Raw genomic sequence first — 22,181 nt, 5'->3', positions numbered from 1 at the left:
AGAAACTCATATCAAGTCAACTGATCAAAAATATTTGATCAACTCAAAACTTGGTCAACATTTTGCAGCTTCTGCTACGGAAAAGAAGAATGGTATAGTTGTATACTTAAGAAAAGATATGAAAGCTGAATTAATAGAAGCAGATCCCTTCGGAAGATATATTGCTTTAGACTTAATCTTAGAAGGGAAAAAGACATTACTTTTGGGAATTTATGCTCCCAATCAACAGCAAGATAGATTCTATAGAAATCTTCATGCTAAATTAGTACAGTGGGACTATAGTTCCTGTATACTATTGGGTGACTGGAACGGAGTGATAGACACTAAGAGAGATAAGAAGATTTCCCGCCTAAATACCAAGATGCGAGCAAAGTTACCCAAATCTTTCTTTGACATTATGGATGATTTTGAATTGAGAGATATTTGGCGAGAAAGAAATGCAGAGGAATATGACTTCACTTTCTTCTCGGACAGGCATCAATCCCTTTCAAGGATTGATTTTATTCTAACCACTAATGATTTGCTTTCTAGGGTCAAGAAAACAAAGATTGCGGCTAGGGTCCTTTCGGACCATAACCCAGTTTGGATGGAGTTGGGAAGGGTAGTGCAGGCAAGAAGGTCTTGGAGATTGAATGAAAACTTATTTAGATATGAAAAGTATATTAATGATTGTAAAAAATTACTATCTGAATATTTTGTTTTGAATATGAATAAGGGTACATCTATGGAATTTGTATGGGATGCAAGCAAAGCGTATATGAGAGGAGTTTTGATGAATATAAATAAAACACATAGAAATAAGCAAGGGTTAAAACGAACAGAACTGGAAGAGGAAATTAAGAGAAAAGAGCTGGAGTTAACAATGAACCCAGACGATACAAAGGTTAAGGAAGCTATTAACATATTAAAATCTCAATTTGACATGTTGATCTCTGACCAGGTGGCTACTAATTTATTATATGCAAAACACAATACTTTTTGTAATGCAAACAAACCTGGCAGATGGTTAGCTTATCAGATTAGGAAAAAAAGGAAAACTCGAAATATATCTAAACTGATTTATAGAGGGAAGGAGGTGTTTCAACAGGAAGAGATTCAAAAGGCTTTCTGGGAATTTTTTACAGAACTGTATAAAGGGGATAAAATTAATGGTTTAGACATAGACAAATATTTAGACAAAGAGAAAATACCTTCAGTTAGAGAAGAACACAGACAAAAATTGAATCAACCAATAACCTCGGGGGAAATCCTGCAGGTAATTAAGCAATTAAAGTCAGGGAAAGCACCAGGTACAGATGGCTTGACAGCGGTTTACTATAAAAACTTACAGTTAGAAATGGTAGAACCTCTTAGAGAATTATTTAATATGATTCAAACGGAAGGTAAAGTCCCTCCATCTTGGAAGACAGCGTTTATATCTTTGATACCCAAAGAAGATCAAGATACTACTCAACCCAAAAATTATAGACCTATTTCATTACTGAATGTAGATTATAAAATTTTTACTAAAATATTAGCAAATAGGTTAATGTTGGTCATTCAACAATTGATACATACGGACCAAACAGGTTTTATACAAGGGAGACAGGTGAAAAGTAATGTCAGATTAATTATTAATGCATTAGAATATTTGGGAAAGAACAACCAGATCCCTGCTGCGTTTATATTTTTGGATGCTGAGAAGGCCTTTGATCGAGTTAACTGGCAATTTCTGCTGAAGATACTGCAAAAAATGCAGATAGGAAATAATTTTTTACAGTCAATTAAAGCAATATACCAACAGCAAACAGCACAAATCATAGTCAATGGAAGTTTAACAGACTCTTTTCAAATTGGAAAAGGTACAAGACAGGGCTGTTCTTTGTCCCCATTATTGTTTATTATAACTTTGGAAGTATTGTTGAATAAAATACGGGGCTTGGATGGTTTGAAAGGGATCAAGATTAGGCAGCAAGAATATAGAGTCCGCGCTTTTGCGGATGATTTGGTCATAATATTGGAACAACCGCAGGAATCCAGTATGGTTTTAATGAATACGATTAATCAATATGGTCAAGTGTCTGGCTTTAAAATAAATTTAGGAAAAACCAAAATATTAGCTATAAATATGAATATTAAACAAAAGGAAGAATTAGGAGTGATGCTAGGATGTGAGGTAGTTAAAAAAGTCAAATATCTTGGAGTTAACATTTTAACTTCAAATGGGAAATTATATAAGCATAATTATGAACCACTTTGGCATAGCATACAGACAGAGATGAAAAAATGGGAGAAATTGCACTTATCTTTGCTGGGTAGGATAGCGGCAGTGAAAATGAACATTTTACCAAAAATTTTATTTCTTTTCCAAATGTTACCTATACTTAAAAAAGATGTGAATCTTTTAGAATGGCAGAAGGGTATCAACAAATTTGTGTGGGCAGGAAAGAAGCCGAGGGTAAAGATGAAAATAATGCAAGATGTACGTGAGAGAGGAGGATTGAAACTACCTAATTTAAAACTATATTATGATGCAGTGGCATTATCTGTAATTAGTGATTGGACTCATTTAACCAATGATAGAATATTGTAGTTTGTAGTTTTGTAGTTTTATTAGAATTTGTAGGCCGCCCTTTTCCCTGAGGGGACTCAGGGCGGCTCACATAAAACTGGGAAGGGGGGAACACAAACATCAAGATAGAAGACATGTAATAAAATGGTAGGCAACATACATTCATCATTCGGGAGGGGTAACTATCCTTATCCCCAGGCCTGACGGGCGAGCCAGTTCTTCAAGGCTATGCGGAAGGCTTGGACGGTGGAGAGGGTACGAATCTCCACGGGGAGCTCGTTCCAAAGGGCCGGGGCTACTGCTGAGAAGGCCCTCCTCCTTGTGGTTGCCAGCCGACACTGGCTGGCCGATGGAATACGGAGGAGGCCTAGTCTATGGGATCTTATTGGTCGCAGGGAGGTAATTGGCAGAAGGCGGTCTCTCAAGTATCCAGATCCACTGCCATGTAGGGCTTTATGGGTGATTAATAGCACCTTGAAGCGCATCCGGAGATCGACAGGCAGCCAGCGCAGCTCGCGGAGGATGGGTGTTATGCGGGTGAATCGAGGTGCACCCGCAATCACTCGCGCGGCTGTTGAGGGACACGATCTGGTATTTGGTTGGCATGCTTACCTGTTATTCAACAAAAAATTGGATAAGAATTTTAAAAGTCATATTTTAAGAAATGCTTTATTGCGGGTTTGGAAGAAATACCAATATAAATTAAATGACAAGATACCCATGTGGGCAATTCCTAGACACGCAATTGAAAATATGAATACAGCACAAAAACAGGACAGAATTACTTACAGACAGCTTCTTTCCTCGGAAAGGGGGGTATTACAATTAAAATCTTTAGAGGTATTAAAAGAGGAGAAGGTAGTTCAAACATGGTTCCAGTATGGGCAATTACAGGCTAGATGGAAAATAGATCAAAAAATTGGTTTTATCCAAGTTGAGGATAATCTGTTTAAACAAATAAGAGATCAAAGCTTAATGCATATAAAGAGGATATATAATGTATTAATACAGATGGATTCGGAAACAGAATTAGTTAAAGATTGTATGATAAAATGGGCTCAAAATATTGAGGAACCAATAATGTTGGATACATGGGAAAGAATCTGGGTAAGAAATGTGAAATTTACACAAGCTCAAAATCTGAGAGAAAATTTTTACAAGATGTTCTATAGATGGCATTTAGATCCTAAAAAGTTGGCTTCTATGTATCCGAATGTACAGCCTAAATGTTGGAGGTGTGGTTCTCTCGATGCTACATATTATCATATATGGTGGACCTGCCAAAAGGTTAAGGCATTCTGGATAAAAATATGGTGGGTCATGCAAAATATTTTTAAAAGAAGGATAAAGTTTATTCCTCAGTTATTTTTACTAGGTATATGTACTGACTTTACAGTGGTAGAGACTAATTTGATTCTGCACCTGATAACTGCAGCAAGACTGTTGGTGGCGCAATATTGGAAGAAGGAAGACTTGCCTACAATCCAAGAATGGACATTGAAAGTAACAAACTTAGCCGAGATGGCTAAAATATCGGCATATCTCAAAGATCATTCAAATGAGATATATAAACGAGACTGGAAAAAATGGATTGACTATATACAAAATAAATACGGGACCAAGAAATTCCAGTTAGCCTATGCTTAAGATCAGAAATGATTTAAACGGTTAAAAGTTAGTTCAGTAAGAAGAAGCTAAGGTCAATGTAGAATGTCATTAATTTCTTTATTTCTTTTTTCTCAATAGATTTTAGACTGTGTTAGTTAAAAATCCATACCGTGTACGGGTTCTGGGAAGTCGGGGGGGGGGGGTGAAGGAGGAGGGGGGGTGGGGGGGTGGAGGGAGGGAGGGGCACACACAAAAAAATTGTACTTCAATGTCTTAATGATTGACAAATGAGGAAATATTTGTGTTTTTTTTTTTAAAGAAATAAAATAAACTGCTTGTAAAAAAAAAAAAATTGGCTGCTTATTATGGGAACAGAAGCCTAACACATCAAGAGGTACTACTTGATGAACACTACTCTGTAAGTGAGAGGATTTCCAACTTTTTCAGGTCATGAAATCTGTGGGCTAAAAACAAAACAAAATCCGAACCCTGAATCAAAAGGCAAAATTCTTGCAACAGAAAATTGATGGTGTCCGAGGGAACTTTTTTTCTTTGTCCTTAGTCTCCCATGAACTCCCATAACCTTCCTGTGCACTTTAAAACATTGCGGGGGGGGGGGGGGCTGCAACATCATGGGAAAGACGCAAGTAATCAGAGATCTGATTGCAAGTTGCTTAAAGCAGACACTCCTCAGTCTTGTATTAAGAAACCACACTCGTCCCTTTAAACTTGTTTGCAAAACTCAACGAAGCATTTCTAATTCAATGCTACACAATAATACTGCATATAAATAATATAACAAAATCAATGTCCATACCTTAATGGTACATCTGTATTTCCCTGGACTCTACCCAGTACAAGAATTTCATATGGCTTTTTGTGAAGAGAATCTAATGGGATCACAAATTCTCCAGACTTTGTAATCTGAAACAGAAAAATTTGAACAAATGTAGCCAGCGTAAGCAAATAGCGCAAGCTATTTTATGTGTGTTTTACCTAAATTTGTTTTTAATGCAGAAAACAGTGGATTAGCTGAGCACTATATCCATATATAATTACTTCTGACATAACTGCAACTAAAAAAATGTAAAAGTGCATGCATTTCTCCAGATCAGGATTCAAGAGCTGCCCAAATCTGGTCAAAGAAAACCAATTCTAGTGTTTTATGTATCACTCACGAAGACTAAATGCTAAAAATTACCCATTTAACATCCATTGTGTTATAAATTAAATTTAAACCTGAGCTAATTGTGTCAGTGTTATTAAGAACAAAATAACAAATTTGAGGAATACTGAGATTCACATGTATAAGGGAAGCTACTGAAATAAGGGATTGCTGTCATATGTAGAAGCAAAATTGGAACACTGAATACTGCTACGATCACTGATTGGGGCAATTTATGATTGAAGGGCTGCACTCTGATCCAGGAAAATGGCATCCTTTTCTTTGCTTTTCTTTGCTTTTCATTTAAGGAAATCAACAATATAACAGCGATAACAGCTCCTCCAGTTTAAAAATCCTATTCCTTAATGTCAGATCAATTGCTAGAAAAGCATCTATTGACAACATGTGAATCACAGACACTTGGCTGACAGAAATTGAAGCAATGTCTTCAACTTGCTTGGCTCACTAGGCTACTCTATACTGTACACCAGACTAGGATTGGAAACCAGGAAGGAGAAAGTACATGGGCTGCAGAAATTTCATCTCGCTATCCCAATGCTCCTTTCCCTGTCTGCTAATTCTGAGCATAGCCTTTTGTATTTGAGTGGCTGGAACAGTAGAGAGCAGGCCTTTGTGAAACAGCTTAGATTTTGTTTTGTACCTTGGAAGCAACTTCACCAAAGCAAAAAATGTAAGCCAGTTAGTCTCAACCAAGATTTTTGAATGGCCTCAAAATGCATACAGCCTACAAAACTACTGCAGGACTAGTCTCTTCTCAGCTCTCCAGTCAGCTACCAAGCTAGATATTTTCATGACTGCCCATAACTGGCAAAAAGAAAGCTGTTTTCAATGTTCAGGTGCTCATCAAAGCCATGTATTTTGCATCCTACTAAAGCATTCATAAAGCCACTCAGCCTGGAAGACCTTTTACCATAACCAGAAGGTAGTGCTACAAACAATAGTCTCTTATCTAGATTATTGGTCTATGGTGTCCCATAGGGTTCAATCCTTTCCCTACGCTATATGGTATCTACACAAAACTGCTGCGGAAGATCATTCAAAAATTTTTAATGAGTATGATCAGCCTCTTACCATGCTACACCAAGGAAGCAATTGAGATATTTGAATCTTATTTAAAATGTTCAAGTATATTTAATAATGAGCCGGATATGAAGTCACAAGCTGAAATTACTTCAGACAAGATAGCAGTGCTGTTAGTAAATAGATTTGGAAATTAAAATTCAGCTTGTTGTGGGTAGAGGTGCATTCCTTCTGAAACCTTAAGAATGCCTTGATCCTCAGCTATAATTGGATTTGCAAGTTTCTGCTTTGTGTATTTAGATCTAGCCCACCATATGCAGCCTGACATGTTTGGCAATGGTTATCGACTGCGCGCTGCGTGAAGCTACCCTTGGAAAGTGTCCAGATATTGTGGCTGGTGTAAAATGTGGCAGCTAAGCTGCCAGCCAAAGCAAAGTACAGGGAATGTATGAATCTATACATTCTGCACTGCTTACTAATGGCATATGCTAGTCTATGGGAGTTCACGATCTATAAAATATCATCTTCCTTTTAGACCTTATCAACCTTTTAACACAGTAGAAAGGCAACCACTATCAGAAACTCATCATTCTGATACACAAGAGGGGACATCTTGGATCTCCAACTATATGGAATACACTCCTTCAGAAGGTGTCTTTGCTTTGTGAGTTTATTATTGTTTGTTTACTTTTCATATAGTTGTATAGTGATCACCAGAGCAGAAAGATGGATTAAGGAGCTGCATAAACAAACAAACAAACAAACCTATTCTCTCACTCTAAAATTTCTAGTAGAAAAACTAAAAAAACAGTTTAAGCTTTGCGCTGGTATTGATCACACATTTCTAGGCTGATAATGTTCTCATTTATTTTCTTAACTGTAATAAAAAAAAGAAATATGGTATGTAAGCCTGATGTTCAGAACTGAGGTGTGTGAATTCTTGACTATCCCAACCTGTCACTTATAAATGAAGAAAAATAGATTTTAAAAAGGTAAAATGTATTTAAAATGTACCACTAAAATTAGTACTAGAATTATTATAACAAATATTAAATGGGGGAGGGGGAGAGATTTAGCAAACTTACTTTTACCCAGAACCATTCAACAACACCATGTATAGACCAGTGAGGATAAAGTTCATTCTTTACAAATTGTAAATGCTTCTGTCTGTTGGTCACCCACATGACCACAAGACAATTTGGAGCTGCCAATGCTGGGACAGGAATTTCTTTGATTTGCCAGTGAGACAAGAAACCATACCTAAATGTGGATAGAGAAAATTCAAGAGCTCATCCAAAACAAGAGAGGATGTTTGAAATTGTCTGACACTTTTTACAAACTTTGTCTAATTTAACAACTTCTAACTAGATTAAATTTGAGTCAAGAGTGACATCCAGTGGTGAAAAGCTTTCCCTTTACATTTGGATCTACTGAATGTAAATCTATCTACAATCTAATTACAATCCGTTTTCACTTCCCAAAGCAGATACGTGTTAGGAGGAAAAAAACTTCTGAAGCAAACTGAGTTTTTCATTAAATCATTTCTGAATATTAGATTAATAGTTTGAGGTGCAGTAATTGTAATTTATTCCATTTATGTGGTATTTTGAAAGCATCTTGATCAAGTATGAAATTCATTACTGAACAATGGCTACCGGTTACCAGGCTACCGATACGGTCTGGCTGTATTATTATTATCCTTCTTATGTTTTCTATTACCTTCTCTTATTGGTATCATTATTATGCTTATTTTGTTGTTTGTATGTACACCGAGACAAATTCCTTGTGTGTGCAATCACACTTGGCCAATAAAGTGTGTGTTCCTTTCCTTTCCATTCCAATTTTCCTTTCTATTCTTTTCTATATTATCTATTCTGTTCAACTCTATTCTACTCTACTCTATTTACAATCTTACTTCTCCTTCAGTTGTTGTTAAGTGTTCAGTTGTTAAGTGAAACATTCTGTGACAGCAACTTATGATATTACTTCCATCTTCTCTATTAACTTTGCTTGTTGCAAGCTAGTTATGAAGTACTCAAATGGTGATCATGTGACTGGGGGACATTGCGATGTTGGTAAATATGAGGATTGGTTGCAAACTTATTTTTGTATACTGCCATAACTGATCAATCGCTAAAGGAGATAGTAAGTAAGGATAATCTGTATTTCTTTAAATGGATGTTTGAATGATATTGTATTGCCCTAATTTTAATTAATTATATAACTTGCTGATTTTTCAATTTACTCTTTTTTCACTATTTTTAATATGAACATTTAAAAGATATTACAAGACCAGATTAGAACAATTTACTAATTTTTAAATTTCTATTTGTTTATAACCTGCATATTTCTAGTCAACCAGCCAGAATTATATTAGAATATTCTTAATATTCTATTTATGAAAACACAAATAATCACAAATTATAGCAATCTACTAATTGATTAATTTTACAACTTAATAATATAATTTCATTTAATAAATGATAACCATTATATCTCCTTACATTTGAGAATCTCAATCACAAAAACCTTGTTAAGATGCCATTAACTGATTTTTTTATATCAAGCATACACAGCAAATTTTATTCAGATACCCTTTCACAAATTAATTCCTTTTATTGTACTACTACAACAGTAACCTGCTAGATGGCATGATATTAAAAGCTATTTACTTAATTTAAATAAAAATATACATTTATGGGAATCATACCTATTGCTTCTTTTAACAGACTTGTTCTCCCATGGTGGGTCTATAACAATTATGTCATACTTCTTTTTATCTAGAAAAAATAAATGTTTTCCATTATTGCCGGAACAATTATTTGAAATTATAAAAATATTTCCCATATTTTAAGACCCTAATACTTACATCTTTCAAAAGAATTGAAAGTTTGATCTTTTCCTGCATTTTAAAACAACCAATATCTGCCCTTCTAAGTTTATAGTGACCACACTACTTTATGTGTAAAGCTGTATTTACCATATAGTTCAATTTCATGCAACAAGCAATTATAACGGCTTTACATGTACCATAAAATCTTTCTTGCCCAGCCAGGCAGATGTGTTTCAGATCCAAATCACGATAAATTATAGCTAAGGAATGGACCATGAACAATTTTGATTGTTTTCACTATACACAGTTTAACTATACAATTTTCACTATACACAGTTAAACATAATATTTTGGTTATATTAAGGCAAAATATTACTGCTCAAATTGTTCAAATGGATAGTCAGGTCTTTCAATTCCTCCTTTACTAAAATATACATAGAACTGCTATGGCAAAATATTTAGGGATTGCTGAACAAGTGAGAAATTTTACTAGGGTATATACCAGTACTTACAATTCAAAAGTGGCTGCATACATGAAAAATCTGATAAAAGAAATGCACTTCTAGGGGGAAATAAGTAAATCTGTCCCATTAGCGTTAACATCTTCACATTGCTTGTATTATTTTCAGTAACACAGGTTAATTGAACTTGCTCTGGGTCAGAGGTTTCCTCCTCCATTACACATATTTGCTCTTTTTCATTCACAGGAACGAAACACTTGGCCATCTCACAAAGCTCAGCCAAACTGCAATTATTGGGTCCTCTGTCAGATGCCTTGACATAAAACTGGTCTATAGAATTAGGCTGAAGGAAACCACTTCTGCGTGCCTCCTGGATTAGACATCTGGTTCCATCCAAAATTATGTCACTGATCTGTGTACAGCAATAAAAGATAAAGGGAAATTGTTGAAACACACAGATTTGTCAACCACAATTTACTAAGAAGTTCATATGAATTAATGACTGCACAATGTAAGCATGAAGCAGTTATGAAATGTTTTCAGATTTGTTCATCTTAACATTATTTCTTGGTGTTTGAATGGAGAATGTTATGAATCCTTCACATGGACATTTTTGCAAACAGAAGCATTACAACAGAGATAGGACAATTATAAATAGTAATAGCACTTAGACTTATATACTGCTTTACACTGCTTTACAGCCCTAAGCAGTTTAGAGTCTGCCTCTTGCCCCCAACAATCTGGGTTCTCATTTTACCCACCTTGGAAGGATGGAAGGCTGAGTCAACCTTGAGCCTGATGAGATTCGATCTGCCAAACTGCTGGCAGCTGGTGATCAGCAGAAGTAGCCTGCAGTACTGCACTCTAACCATTGCGCCATTGCAGCTCATAAATATTATTAGATTAGCAATCTTCTACTCACCTTGAGGCCTACAGATTCATTACTACCGAATTTACAATTTGAAAATGAAACCAAGCTATTCAAAAGTATTCAAGGTATTTAGAATTGCATAAGATCAAGAAATAAAGCCAATTAACAACTACCACCATAAAAAGGCCTAACTTACACATACCGTGTTTCCCTGAAAATAAGACAGCGTCTTATTTTCTTTTTACCCACAAAATATGGCTTGGGCCTTATTATGAGGGGAGGGTTTATTGTTTTGGGGTTGCAGGGCGGCTGCTCTCTTACGAGCGGGCTCCCAAAGAGCCGGGCACAGCCTCATGGGTGAATGGCTGTGTTGTGCTGTCACAGCAGCCATGAAGCAACCACACTCATGAGCAGTCACCCTTTCCAGCCGGGCAAGCACCATTCACTGACCTAGTGGTATCGCCAAGCTGAGTGAGCGCCTGTTCGCCGCTGCCCAGCTCCCGTGGCTTGGCACCTTCGAAATGGCAGTGAATGGTGCTCTGCACGGCTGGAGAGGGGAGTTGCATGAGTTGTTCCGCTCTCGCTCGCGCGCCTCCCAGACTCACGATGCCCTGGCCCAGCTCTCTCCGAAGAACCAGAGCACTTCCGCTGCTGCCGTCACCACATGGCTTTTTTTGCAGCTTCCAAATCGAGTCTTCCAGCAGTGGCCGCTCTGGGCGTATGCTCTATGGTTGTGGGCCAGCTGCCGGCAGAGCGTACCACCATAGAGCATACCACCATAGATGTGGGTGGTTGTCCAGGGGGCTTATTTGCAGGGGAGGGCTTATATTTTTGCCCACCAGAAAAATGTGGCATGACCTTATTATCAGGACATGTCGTAATTTTGGGGAAACACGGTACAACAGTATGTTTCCTTGTGGAACAAACCAAACTGCATGCATACATCACACTTAGCCATGGCTTAGCCACAGTGTTGAGTAAATAAGAGATTCACCCATCAAGTTATGTAATAAATTAGTGGTTTATAAATAAGATTAGAAAAAAAACCCAAAATCATGCTAAATACCTTGTGACTTAGTATTAACTAGAAGCAGGCTTAAATAATGTCCTAAGTCATAAAAAATGCTTTTTTATAATGCTAAACTAACACAAATCACATTATGTCTAATTGTGGTTAAAATTACAGTATACTCTCTTAAGTCATACATGCATAATCTTTTAGCCATTTCTTAACAATAAGTTATAGAATATTCTAGAGTCATTTAACCACTATTAAACTAAAATAGTAGTAAGCAGAATAGGCTTTATAACACTCCAACAATGACTGGATGAGGCTATCAAGACTTTAAACGTCAATAATGAAAAATAGTCTTAATCACAAGTAAATAAGACTATGTCTGCACTACCATTCACAAAAGAAACAACAGTTAAAACACCTTTCAAAAAATGTAATTTTAGTTATGGTTTACATTAAGAAAGAGTGGGTTCATACAATGTATTAAGTCATGACTGGAACCAGTTTGGTGTAGTGGTTACGGTGCTGGTCTAGAAATCAGAAAACTGTGAGTTCCAGTCCTGCCTTGGGCATAAAAGTTGGCTGGGTAACTTTGGATCAGTCACTCTCTCTTAGCCCAACTCACCTCATAGGCTTGTGGTTGTGGGGAAAATAGTTGGAAGGAGTATTAGGTATATTTGCTGCCTTGAGTTACTTATAAAGAAATGTGGGATACAATCTGATAAATAAATTGGGGTGTTGGTTCTGATACGGTCATGCATGGATTAACTCAGTCAGTCACCAATAGAACTGAGTCTACCGAAGTGATGTCATCGCCTCAGGGGAGTGTCCTCCCGCTTTTGTGACGAAGGAGATAAGTAAACTGCTGTGCGTTAGTTGACTGCTTTTAATCCTCAGGAAACCCCCTCCCCCAGCTCCATAATGCCCACCTTCACTAGGCCAGGAACCAAGGGTGGGGATGACCGCTTTCTCCATCTGCCTAGAGAAGGGGCGTATCAGGTAAGAACCAACGCCTTGTTCTCCAACGTTGGTGGAGACAGCGGTCATGCATGGGACGTACCAGAGCTGGGCTTGTCCCCAGGTGGGATTGAGGCTGGGCTAGAAGCTTGAAGAAGGGAGAACTTGGAGGACTCGCCGTCCGAATGCTGCATCCGCCGATGCATATCTGTCCATCTTATAATGGCGGATAAAAGAATTAGGGGTTGCCCAGGTGGCCGCCTTGCAGATCTCTTCCACTGAGGCCTGCCTTGTCCACGCTGCAGATGTAGCCGCGGTTCATATGGAATGCGCCGTGATGTTGGATGGAGGGGAGAGGTGGTTATAGCCGATCGGATCCAGTGCCCAACCATCGATCGCAAAGCTTTAGCCCCTTATTTGTGGGATGGAAAGAGGCGAAGAGCGGCCATCTTGGCAATATAGATCTTAAGAGCCCTTCTGACGTCTAACTTGTGCCATTTGCGCTCGAGACTATGAGAGGGATTAGGGCAAAAGTTCAGTAGGGTGAGGTCCAGGGACCGAACTGACCTTTGGGACAAAGGTGGGATCAATCTGAAGGACCACACAATCTGAAGGACCACAGGGTGAAAGGCACACAGGTCGGAACGGATGGAAAGAGTTGCCAATTCTAAGATGCGTTGTGCCGACGTGATAGCCACCAGGAAGGTTGTCTTCCCAACCCGTCAGGCTCACGTCCGTCGTGACAACGAGGTGAGGAGTTTCCCTGAAAAGGGACCCCTGAGAGATGGCTGGGGAGATCCACCAATCCAGAGAGAGAAGGACCTCTGGAGTCAACCTGACTGTTGCTGGGGAACAGCTGCTGTTGGTCTTTTAGAATAGCAGAAGAAACCATTGGAGGCAACGGCTGTGAAGCCACGCCCAAGGAACGATGGAGAAACAAGAGGCCATCTTCCCCAGCAGTTGAGACAGCTGGAGAAGGGGGGCCTGACGCTTCCTTCATACCTCTAAGGCTAATTCCCTGAGGCTGAGCTGTCTCTCCCGAGACAGGAAACTTTCCCTGGGCGAAGTCGATGAGAGCCCCCAAGTGGACTAGACAAGAGGTGGGGGTCAGGTGGCTTTTCTCCTGATTGATGGAGAACCCCACCTCCTGAAGTACCTGAAAGGTGTCTTGTAGATCCCGCAGGGCCTGGGTGCGTGACCTGGACAACAGGATGATGTTGTCCAGGTAACAAAAGATCCGAATGGGTCTGGCACAGAGGTGAGCTGCTACAACTGACAGGATCTTGGTGAAGACCCTTGGGGCTGATGATAGCCTGAAGGGAAGGGCGCGATACTGGAAGTGACGGCCTGCATAGACGAATCAGAGAAATCGTCTGTGTTGCTTGTGAATGGGTACATGGAGGTAAGCCTCCCTGAGGTCCACTGAGATTAGGAGATCATGTCTGTGCACACTCTCTAGAATTGAAAAGAGAGAGTGCATTTTGAACTTCCTGTACCTGATGAACCGATTCAAGAATTTCAGATCGAGGATCGCTCTCCAGCCCCCCGAAGACTTTGGCATGATAAAGAAATGAGAGTAAAAAACCCATCCCACCTGGCCTAGAGGCCCATATGAGGAGCAGGTGATGGATGGCTGGAAATGGGGCAAGGGACAAAGTGGTTCGGAGGGCTGGAGCGTAAATCCAAGAGAAGGCCGAATCTGATTGTGACCCTGACCCACGCGTCGTTGGTGATGTTGTCCCAACGATCTGCAAAGGTCGACAGCTGACCCCCTATGGGGAGATCTTTCAGGCAGTCACTTCTGCCTCTTGAAGGATCGGTTGGTATTGTCCCTGAATGACTTTCTGGGCTGGAATCTCTAGCTGTTTCTGCCTGAGCTGTTATTAAAGGAGGGATCCTGTCTGGGAGGAGCCTGATGCTGTGGACGGGAGTTGGAGGAACCTCTGTCCTGATCCCGAAAGGGCTGTCTGCAATAAAAGGATTGGCTTCAGCCCTCCTGCTTCTTAGTGGCCAGCTGCAAGACCGTCCGCTTATCCTTGGAGTCCACCAATAGGGGGTCCAATGGGGCTCCGAAGAGAAGGGATGAAGAATAGGGAGAGGAGGCAAGCCTCCACTTGGCCTGGGCTTCCGCTTGCCACTGCTTTAGCCAAAGCAGATGACGGGTGGAAATGGAGGATGCTATGGCCTTGGACGCAAACCTAACCGCGTCCAAGGAAGCATCTGTTGTATATTCTAGGGCCGCTTTTATTTTGTTAATGTCCCGCGAGCCCTGGAATCCCTGGCTGGCAGCCATAAGAGGGCAGAGCAACTAAAGAAGAAGGCAGAAGTACCCGCCCTAACGGCACAAGCCGAGGCCTGGTAACTCTTGACTAGCATTTGCTCTATTCTCTTGTCCTCGGGGAGAAGAGCCTCCTCAGGAGCTGCTGAGGCAGCGTTGGGGGAAGAAAGTCCAACTATAGGTAAGTCGACAGAAGGTACCTCCAAGCCTTGGTGAGTTCTGGTCCCACATTATGCAGGTGCTTATCCAAGTTATTGGGGAGAGGACATGTACCTGGTGATGCCCACTGGTTCTGGATCACGTCTATGAATAGTCTGGTTGACAGAATCACCTCCTTTTCAACCTTAGGCTGGATGAAGAGAGGATCAGTAGTGTCTGTCTTGTCAGTCTCTGTCCCTTGAGGTGCTTTAGAAGAAGGGATGCCAGCGATTCTTCTGGCCTTAAAAATGAGAGAACGAAAGACAGCAGGTTTGAACAAACCGACAAATGCAGGGGGGTCAGGAGGAAGTCCCTCGTCTTCCGAGAGATCTGAATCCTTTGCCGGGCGTTCTTCTTCGCCAAAAACCAAAGGCTGGTTGGAAGTGCCATGGAGCTCAAGCGACGAAAAAGCCGAGAGATCCCCATCCCTGTGTCTGGAACCCGAGGAAGAAGCAGACCTGCAAGGGGTAGAGTGGTTAGAAGATCTGTGTTCAAGGGTCGCTGCTATGCCGTGTTCAATGGCCTCAGAAATTATGTCTACCATACCAGGAGCGTAAGAGCGGTGGTGGCGGGGGGAGGGGAATCCCCTCCGATAGAGGGGATCTTCACCCAGAGTGATGCTCCTGCCCCCCTCAGATTCATCCCCACTGCAGGCGAAGTCACCTGGGCCCCTGGCCTCCTCCGACTGAATGATGGAAGCTGTAGGAGAGAAATCATCCTCCAACTCAGAGTACAACTCAGGTGGAGGACTGGTCTGAGAAGCCCTTTGGGGCTGAAAAAGATGGGATTCAGTGTGATTAGCCTTGGCCCTGGCCTTGCATGGAGGAGCCTGGGTGGCACTATCCCTGGCGTGTGGCTTGGTATTATCCCTCTGTGACTCCCTGGGGACCTTGGGGGATGGCTCCGTGGAGGCCGGTTTGCGTTTGCGGGTCCCAGCAGAAGAGGTCTTGTTGGTGGATAGAGGCAATTGTGGCTCAGGGGCAGGAGAAGAGGCCTTGGCCTGTACTCACGACTTGTTGAACTTCAAATTGGCCGCCAGAGATTTTCGCGCCAAAACAAAATGGCCGCTGTGGCTACAGAGCCTATGGGCCAGGTGCCACGAGGTAGCTGAGACCACAAGGCAAGTGAGGGCGACGAAGGCCCTGGGTGGAGGCTCCGCAGCCCGAGAGGAACAGCGGCGGCGTTCCAATGGGGCAGGAGCGCTGAGGAGCAGCGGTGTTTCCTGACAGCGGCTACTGCTGCTGGAGGCTATTCTGGGCTGCTGCTGGTCCTTGGCGGCTTTTTGCGGCAGCTGGAGCAGCTGCGGCATGGGGGGCAGAGGTAGCAGCGCAGAGCAGATTGCGCCTTTACGGCCTCTTCACGGCAGTGGATCCAGGAGGACTCCTTGGTTCACCGAGGAACTCCGGGAGATGAAGCGCCAAAAGAGACGCCTAGAGCGACGCTGGAGGGCTAGTAACTCCGAATCCGACCGAACACAATTAAGAGCCTTTACTAGGACTTATCTAGTGGCGATACGGGTGGCAAAATGTGCACATTTTTCTGCTCTTATTGTATCCGCAGAATCTCGTCCAGCCGCCCTGTTTAGGATAGCCCGCTCCCTCTTGAAAGGGAGGGATGCGGACAAACCCTTACAGGGTAGAGCTGAGGAATTTGTTCAGTTTCTGTCAGAAAAAATCGCTCGGATCTGGACGGACCTGGACTCCACTTGGACGGTACCAGCCGAGGCGCCGGGGGAAGGTCCTGATCAGATTCTATGGAGCAAGTTTCAACTTGTCACTCCTGAGGAAGTGGACAAGGCCATGGGAGCGGTGAGTGCCTCCACCTGTTTACTGGACCCGTGTCCCTCCTGGCTGGTCTCGACCAGCAGGGAGGTTACACGTGGCTGGCTCCAGAGAATTGTTAACACCTCTCTTCTGGAGGGATCCTTCCCGCATCCTCTAAAAGATGCGGTGGTGAGACCCCTCCTTGAGAAACCTTCCCTGGATCCAGCCATTTTGAATAACTATCGTCCAGTCTCCAACCTCCCCTTCGTGGGGAAGGTTGTCGAGAAGGTCTTTCAACTCTGACGGACCTTGGATGAAACAGATTATCTGGATCCCTTTCAGTCGGGTTTCAGGCCTGGTTACGGCACCGAAACTGCTTTGGTCGCGCTGATCTCTGGCGGGCCAGGGATAGAGGACATTCCTCTATCCTAGTGCTTCTTGACCTCTCAGCAGCCTTCGATACCATCGACCATGGTATCCTTCTGTGACGGTTATGCGAGGTGGGAGTGGGAGGCACCGTCTTAAAGTGGTTCTCCTCCTACCTCTCGGACAGGTCACAGTCGGTGTTGGTTGGAGGACAGAGATCGACCCCTAGGCCCCTCAAATATGGGGTGCCGCAGGGTTCGGTCCTGTCCCCCCTCCTATTTAATATCTACATGAAGCCGCTGGGTGAGATCATATGCCAGCATGGGATTAAATATCATCAATATGCGGACGATACACAATTGTATCTGTCCACCCCGTGCCAACTCAGCGAAGCAGTGATGTGCCAGTGCCTGGAGGCTGTCAGGGTCTGGATGGGAGCGAACAAGCTTGCACTCAATCCAGACAAGACCGAGTGCCTATTGATGTTGCCTCCCAAAGATGGTCCAGACATTCCACCTCTTTGCCTGGGGGGTGAAGTCATACACCCCTCGGAGAGGGCCCGCAATTTGGGTGTCCTCCTGGATCCTCAGCTGACGTTAGAACACCATTTGTCGGCTGTGACCAGGGGGGCCTTTGCCCAGGTTCTCCTGGTGCACCAGTTGCAGCCCTATCTGGACCGGGAGGCACTTCGAATAGTCACTCACGCCCTCGTCACCTCAAGACTGGATTACTGTAACGCACTCTACATGGGGCTGCCCCTGAAGTGTTCGAAAACTGCAGTTGGTCCAGAATGCAGCCGCGCGAGCGATAATGGGTGTACCTAGATACACCCATGTTACACCTATCCTCCGCAAGCTGCATTGGTCTCCAGACCCGCTTCAAGGTGCTAGTCGTTACTTTTAAAGCCCTACATGGTATTGGACCTGGCTACCTGAGAGACTGCCTCCTGCCATTCACCTCCCAACGACCAATAAGATCGCACAGGTTGGGCCTCCTCCGGGTGCCTTCGACCGGACAATGCCGGCTGGCGGCTCCCCGAGGGAGGGTCTTCTCTGTAGCTGCGCCAGCCTTATGAAACAAGCTACCCGCAGAGATCCGGACCCTTACCACTCTCCTGGCGTTCCGTAAAGCGACCAAGACCTGGCTGTTCCGGCAGGCCTGGGGCTGTTGATTGAAATCCAGCCCCACTTGATTGAATGGATGATATCTTATTTTAATAATTGTATTTTCAATATTTTTATGTTTTACTTTTGTTGTGAGCCGCCCAGAGTCCCTAGGGAGTGGGCGACATACAAATCTTATTAAATTTGCAAAGTCTTATTAAAGGCCTCCAGTGGCCGTTGCCACGAGGCGCTGTTTGCCGGAGAGCTCTCTGCCGGCAAGCTCCAGAGGCAAAAGCCTCAAAAATCTCTCCCAATAGCCCCGGGCTAGTTGAGAGACTTAGTTTTAAAGAGCTATCCTAATTCCTTCCAATTTAGATGAAATTTAGAACAAAATCCAATTAAATACGATTTAAATAACTTTTAAAGTTGAGGAGAAAGCAGTTAGCACAGCCAGTTCGATCGAACTGAGTCTAGAAAAGCGGGAGGACACTCCCCCGAGGCGATGACATCATTTTGGTAGACTCAGTTCTATTGACCACTGTCTCCACCAACATTGGAGAATAACAACCACATTCTATCTAAACATGAAGTGTGAATTTAACTCTTATTTCAACATTAAAAGTTTCTTACATTGAACATTTCTTAAAATAAGCATATGTGCCACAAAAATAAATTATACTGTCCCATTATTAGCCTTCAAACGTACCTTTAAATGATACTCTAAGATATCACTTTCACCATGATTAAGTTCACTGCTTCTTTTCCGTTTCTAAAGTTGAAAATAAGCAGATTAACAATACTATCATTCAAATGTTAATTCAAATATTAACTTATAATTAATAATACATTATTCTTTATATAAGAAAAAGATGTACTTTGTGATGAACTTGCATCCCTTAAACTTCACAAAGACAACTAAATGTGTATGTTAGTAAATAGCAGAATCTTGTAGATGCACAGCTTGCAACTTAATTGGTACAACACATATTGGTGACTTCTCAGCATCTTACAATTCACCAACCATAAATTGTAGTGGAATGTATGTAGATACTTGAGAATTTCCTTTGTGGTATCTATTTATCACTCTTCCAGTTTTTGGGAAAGAAAGAAAATCCTGCTTTTGATTTGCAGGTATTTAGATCTTTCTTTCTTAGGTCTTTCTTTTACCCACCAGGCTTTTTTTGCAAAAAAAAGGCCGTGGAGAGTCTTTTTCCAAGGGTGGGATGCAAGAGAAGTCCAGCTGCACCCTGGCTACACAAAAGATGCATGAAGACCTTGGTACAGTAGTGGCGTGCAGTGTGAAGGGCAATGTGGGTAGCAGCAATAGGTAGAGGACTGTCCAAAAGGTCAGAGATGGATGTATGATAGACATCAACTGAAGATGAGTGGTTACTAAGTGACTAAACAGGAATGGCTTGAATTGGAGCAGATCCTCACCTAAAAACTGGTAGGGTTCAGTTAACAAGAAAGGAGACTGCCAGGATTGCCATTACTAATGCAGTCATATGATATCACATTTTATGATTGCATCAGTTAGCAGTGGAAATTTAAATTCCAATTACCATTATTAACCAAGAAGTACATGTAACACTGATTATTACAGTATCCTTCTCCAATGTGCACTACAATCCAGATGAGCCCACACACAATTCTCATAATCCAAAGCCAGTGATGGCTGGAGATAATGGAAATTGGGATAGTAGGGGAAGTGGTATTATCCAGCTAGTGTTTCATACCTTGATCATTTCCAGAAATGCCAGTGCTACATTTTCATGGAAATTATAGCAGTAATACAGTATATCCAGGGAGCACCAGATATGGGTGACCCAGAATAAATGAACGACAGAAATTGTCTTCATATTCAGGTTTTGGGGAAGAAAAAACTAGTTTTTTGCAGTACCCTTTTCATTGTAAATTATTAACTATAGGAAAAATATAGGATTTTCAGAGGACTGATGGAAAAATGTCCCTCACTTTTATTATCAGATGCATCATTGTATGTGATACAGAGACCACAAGAGACAAAGAAAGTCAAGCCATGTGGCTTTTTGAAAGAGAAAATGCCACATAATTAAACCAGCTTTAAACAATTCCTTCTAAGATTACAACTTGGGGATGGTAAATACATATGATAGCATGAGTATAAGACACATATTATTACTATTACTCAGTGAACTACTAGCATTTTACATTTTATAAATTCATAATACAACTTTACTAGCACATGCTAAAATTAGTTGATTTCATTTACCAGAGGTTTATTAAATGCTGAAAGCAGGTAAAATTATACAGTGCTTATTACCAATAATCTACACAGCACACTTTTGTATTGAAAACGTAATAATCTATAACTATTTTTAAAATAAATCACTGATTTCACTTTATGTTATTTACAGAATGAAAATGTATGTAAATATGTAAGAAATGTATCTTTATACTCTACCTTTTTAGCCTTAACTGTAATAACAGATTTCTTGTCCTTGTCATTTTTCTGCTGTTCAGATATACTAGTTTCTAGATTAATCCCACTATGCTTTTCCGTCTGGAAGCTTGCAGGAATATGGGGCTTAATTACATTAAAAAATTCTTCTCGAAATAAGTATGTCCTCTTTACCATCCGATTAGATTTTTCTCCTGAATTGCTAAATTCATGAATATATTTTTTTGTACATGATTTTATAGGAATCAAACTTGTACCCGATGAAGCAGGTATAGTATTGTCAAAACTATCCTTAGCTGACTGCTCAAGAGAGTGGCAAAAATAGTATCCAGATTTATTTATGAAAAGGAGGTGATCTAGCATCCAGCCAGCTGGCAGATAACATACAATTGACATTGTCTGCTTTCCAAAGCATAATTCTTCCAAATGAATTAAAAACTATATTCCTTTGGGAGGGGGGAACCAGAGAAGTAAATCTTTAGAGAAGTGTTGCATTAACCGATTGTCAAATATTCAATTCTGTGAAACTAGGACTTTCTATGAGAACAGCATCTCTCCTTTGTTCAAGAGACTGATCATTTTCAAGCATCCATGCGAGTCTGAAAAAAAGATGCCACTGCTTTAAGAAATTAGTAGTTCATTAAAATTAAGATTATTCTTAAAGTCAATGAGAAGATACTTTTGCTGTATTCTATATTCAATATTTTGCATAACAAAAGGGAAAAATAGCAATAATGATATGCGGAGAACAGATACTTGGAGATACTTTTAACTGTGAAAAATTATCGATACATAAGATCCTATCATAGATCATCCAATGCCAAGTAAAATTTGCTTTGAATGTTAGGCTATAAGGTTCAAATTAAAAACATAAATAGCCCATAAGTTCTGAACACATGAAAACATTTGTATTTTTTTTTTAGTTTTGCTTGAAGATTTGGACAATTATAACAATATTTAGATTAATATAGCCGAGAGAGCTCACTGCTTTAGATATCTATTTTGTTACAATTCTGGAAGAGACATAGCAAGTCATTATCAGTCAAGTTATTATTCGGCTCTTGCACTACGGTGGTTTCCTGTAACTCTCTAGAAAAGTCCTAGGGGAAATTAAATTTGAGCTGATTCTTTCTTGGCAGTCTTGTCCTAAATTGTAGTTATAAGTAAATCTTGCTGAATTCAATGGAGTTTATTTCTGAGTAAACCATAGCAGTTTGGATCGGGGTCAGCGGACCGCGTAGCCCTTGAGCCAAGTCTTCTGCCCCGTGAAGTACTCGAACAGTCGCGATCAGAGAGCCCGTGAAGGGCAAACATCAATCTATGGCATGCCAACTGGACCTACTCCCCTTACTCCCAACAGGGAAGAACAACAAGCTTCGCTCCCAAGGCAGAAGCCGCCTTCCGGTCTGTAACTCACATCTCATGCGAGCGGCTGCGGAATTCACAACCAGTGGACCGCCGGAGATAACCATAGAGAAGAAACGCGTCCAATCCCGCTCGCACAAGTTTGTCCTGTAGACAACTTCCTGTT

General features: G+C 41.3%; 1 protein-coding gene across 2 annotated transcripts in view; it reads right to left on the bottom strand.

Moving 5' to 3' along the window:
* Window positions 1-22,154, bottom strand: part of METTL4 (methyltransferase like 4) — a 38,771-nt gene extending 16,617 nt beyond the window's left edge. The window contains exons 1-7 of one of the 2 annotated variants that reach the window (XM_032222224.1): window positions 22,068-22,154; window positions 20,654-21,249; window positions 18,917-18,979; window positions 9,711-10,071; window positions 9,076-9,145; window positions 7,451-7,625; window positions 4,977-5,083 (exon numbers count right to left, since the gene is read on the bottom strand). In XM_032222224.1, the coding sequence (XP_032078115.1) occupies window positions 4,977-5,083; window positions 7,451-7,625; window positions 9,076-9,145; window positions 9,711-10,071; window positions 18,917-18,979; window positions 20,654-21,046 (1,169 nt within the window). In that variant the 5' untranslated portion in view covers window positions 21,047-21,249; window positions 22,068-22,154. Of the gene's footprint in view, window positions 1-4,976; window positions 5,084-7,450; window positions 7,626-9,075; window positions 9,146-9,710; window positions 10,072-18,916; window positions 18,980-20,653 lie in introns of both variants that reach the window. The other variant, XM_032222225.1, reaches the window with a different exon arrangement.
* Window positions 22,155-22,181: the final 27 nt, after the last annotated feature.

This window comes from Thamnophis elegans, chromosome 8 (genome assembly GCF_009769535.1).
Source record: "Thamnophis elegans isolate rThaEle1 chromosome 8, rThaEle1.pri, whole genome shotgun sequence".
Taxonomy (NCBI): Eukaryota; Metazoa; Chordata; class Lepidosauria; order Squamata; family Colubridae; genus Thamnophis; species Thamnophis elegans.
This window is presented reverse-complemented; position numbering and strand designations above follow the sequence as displayed.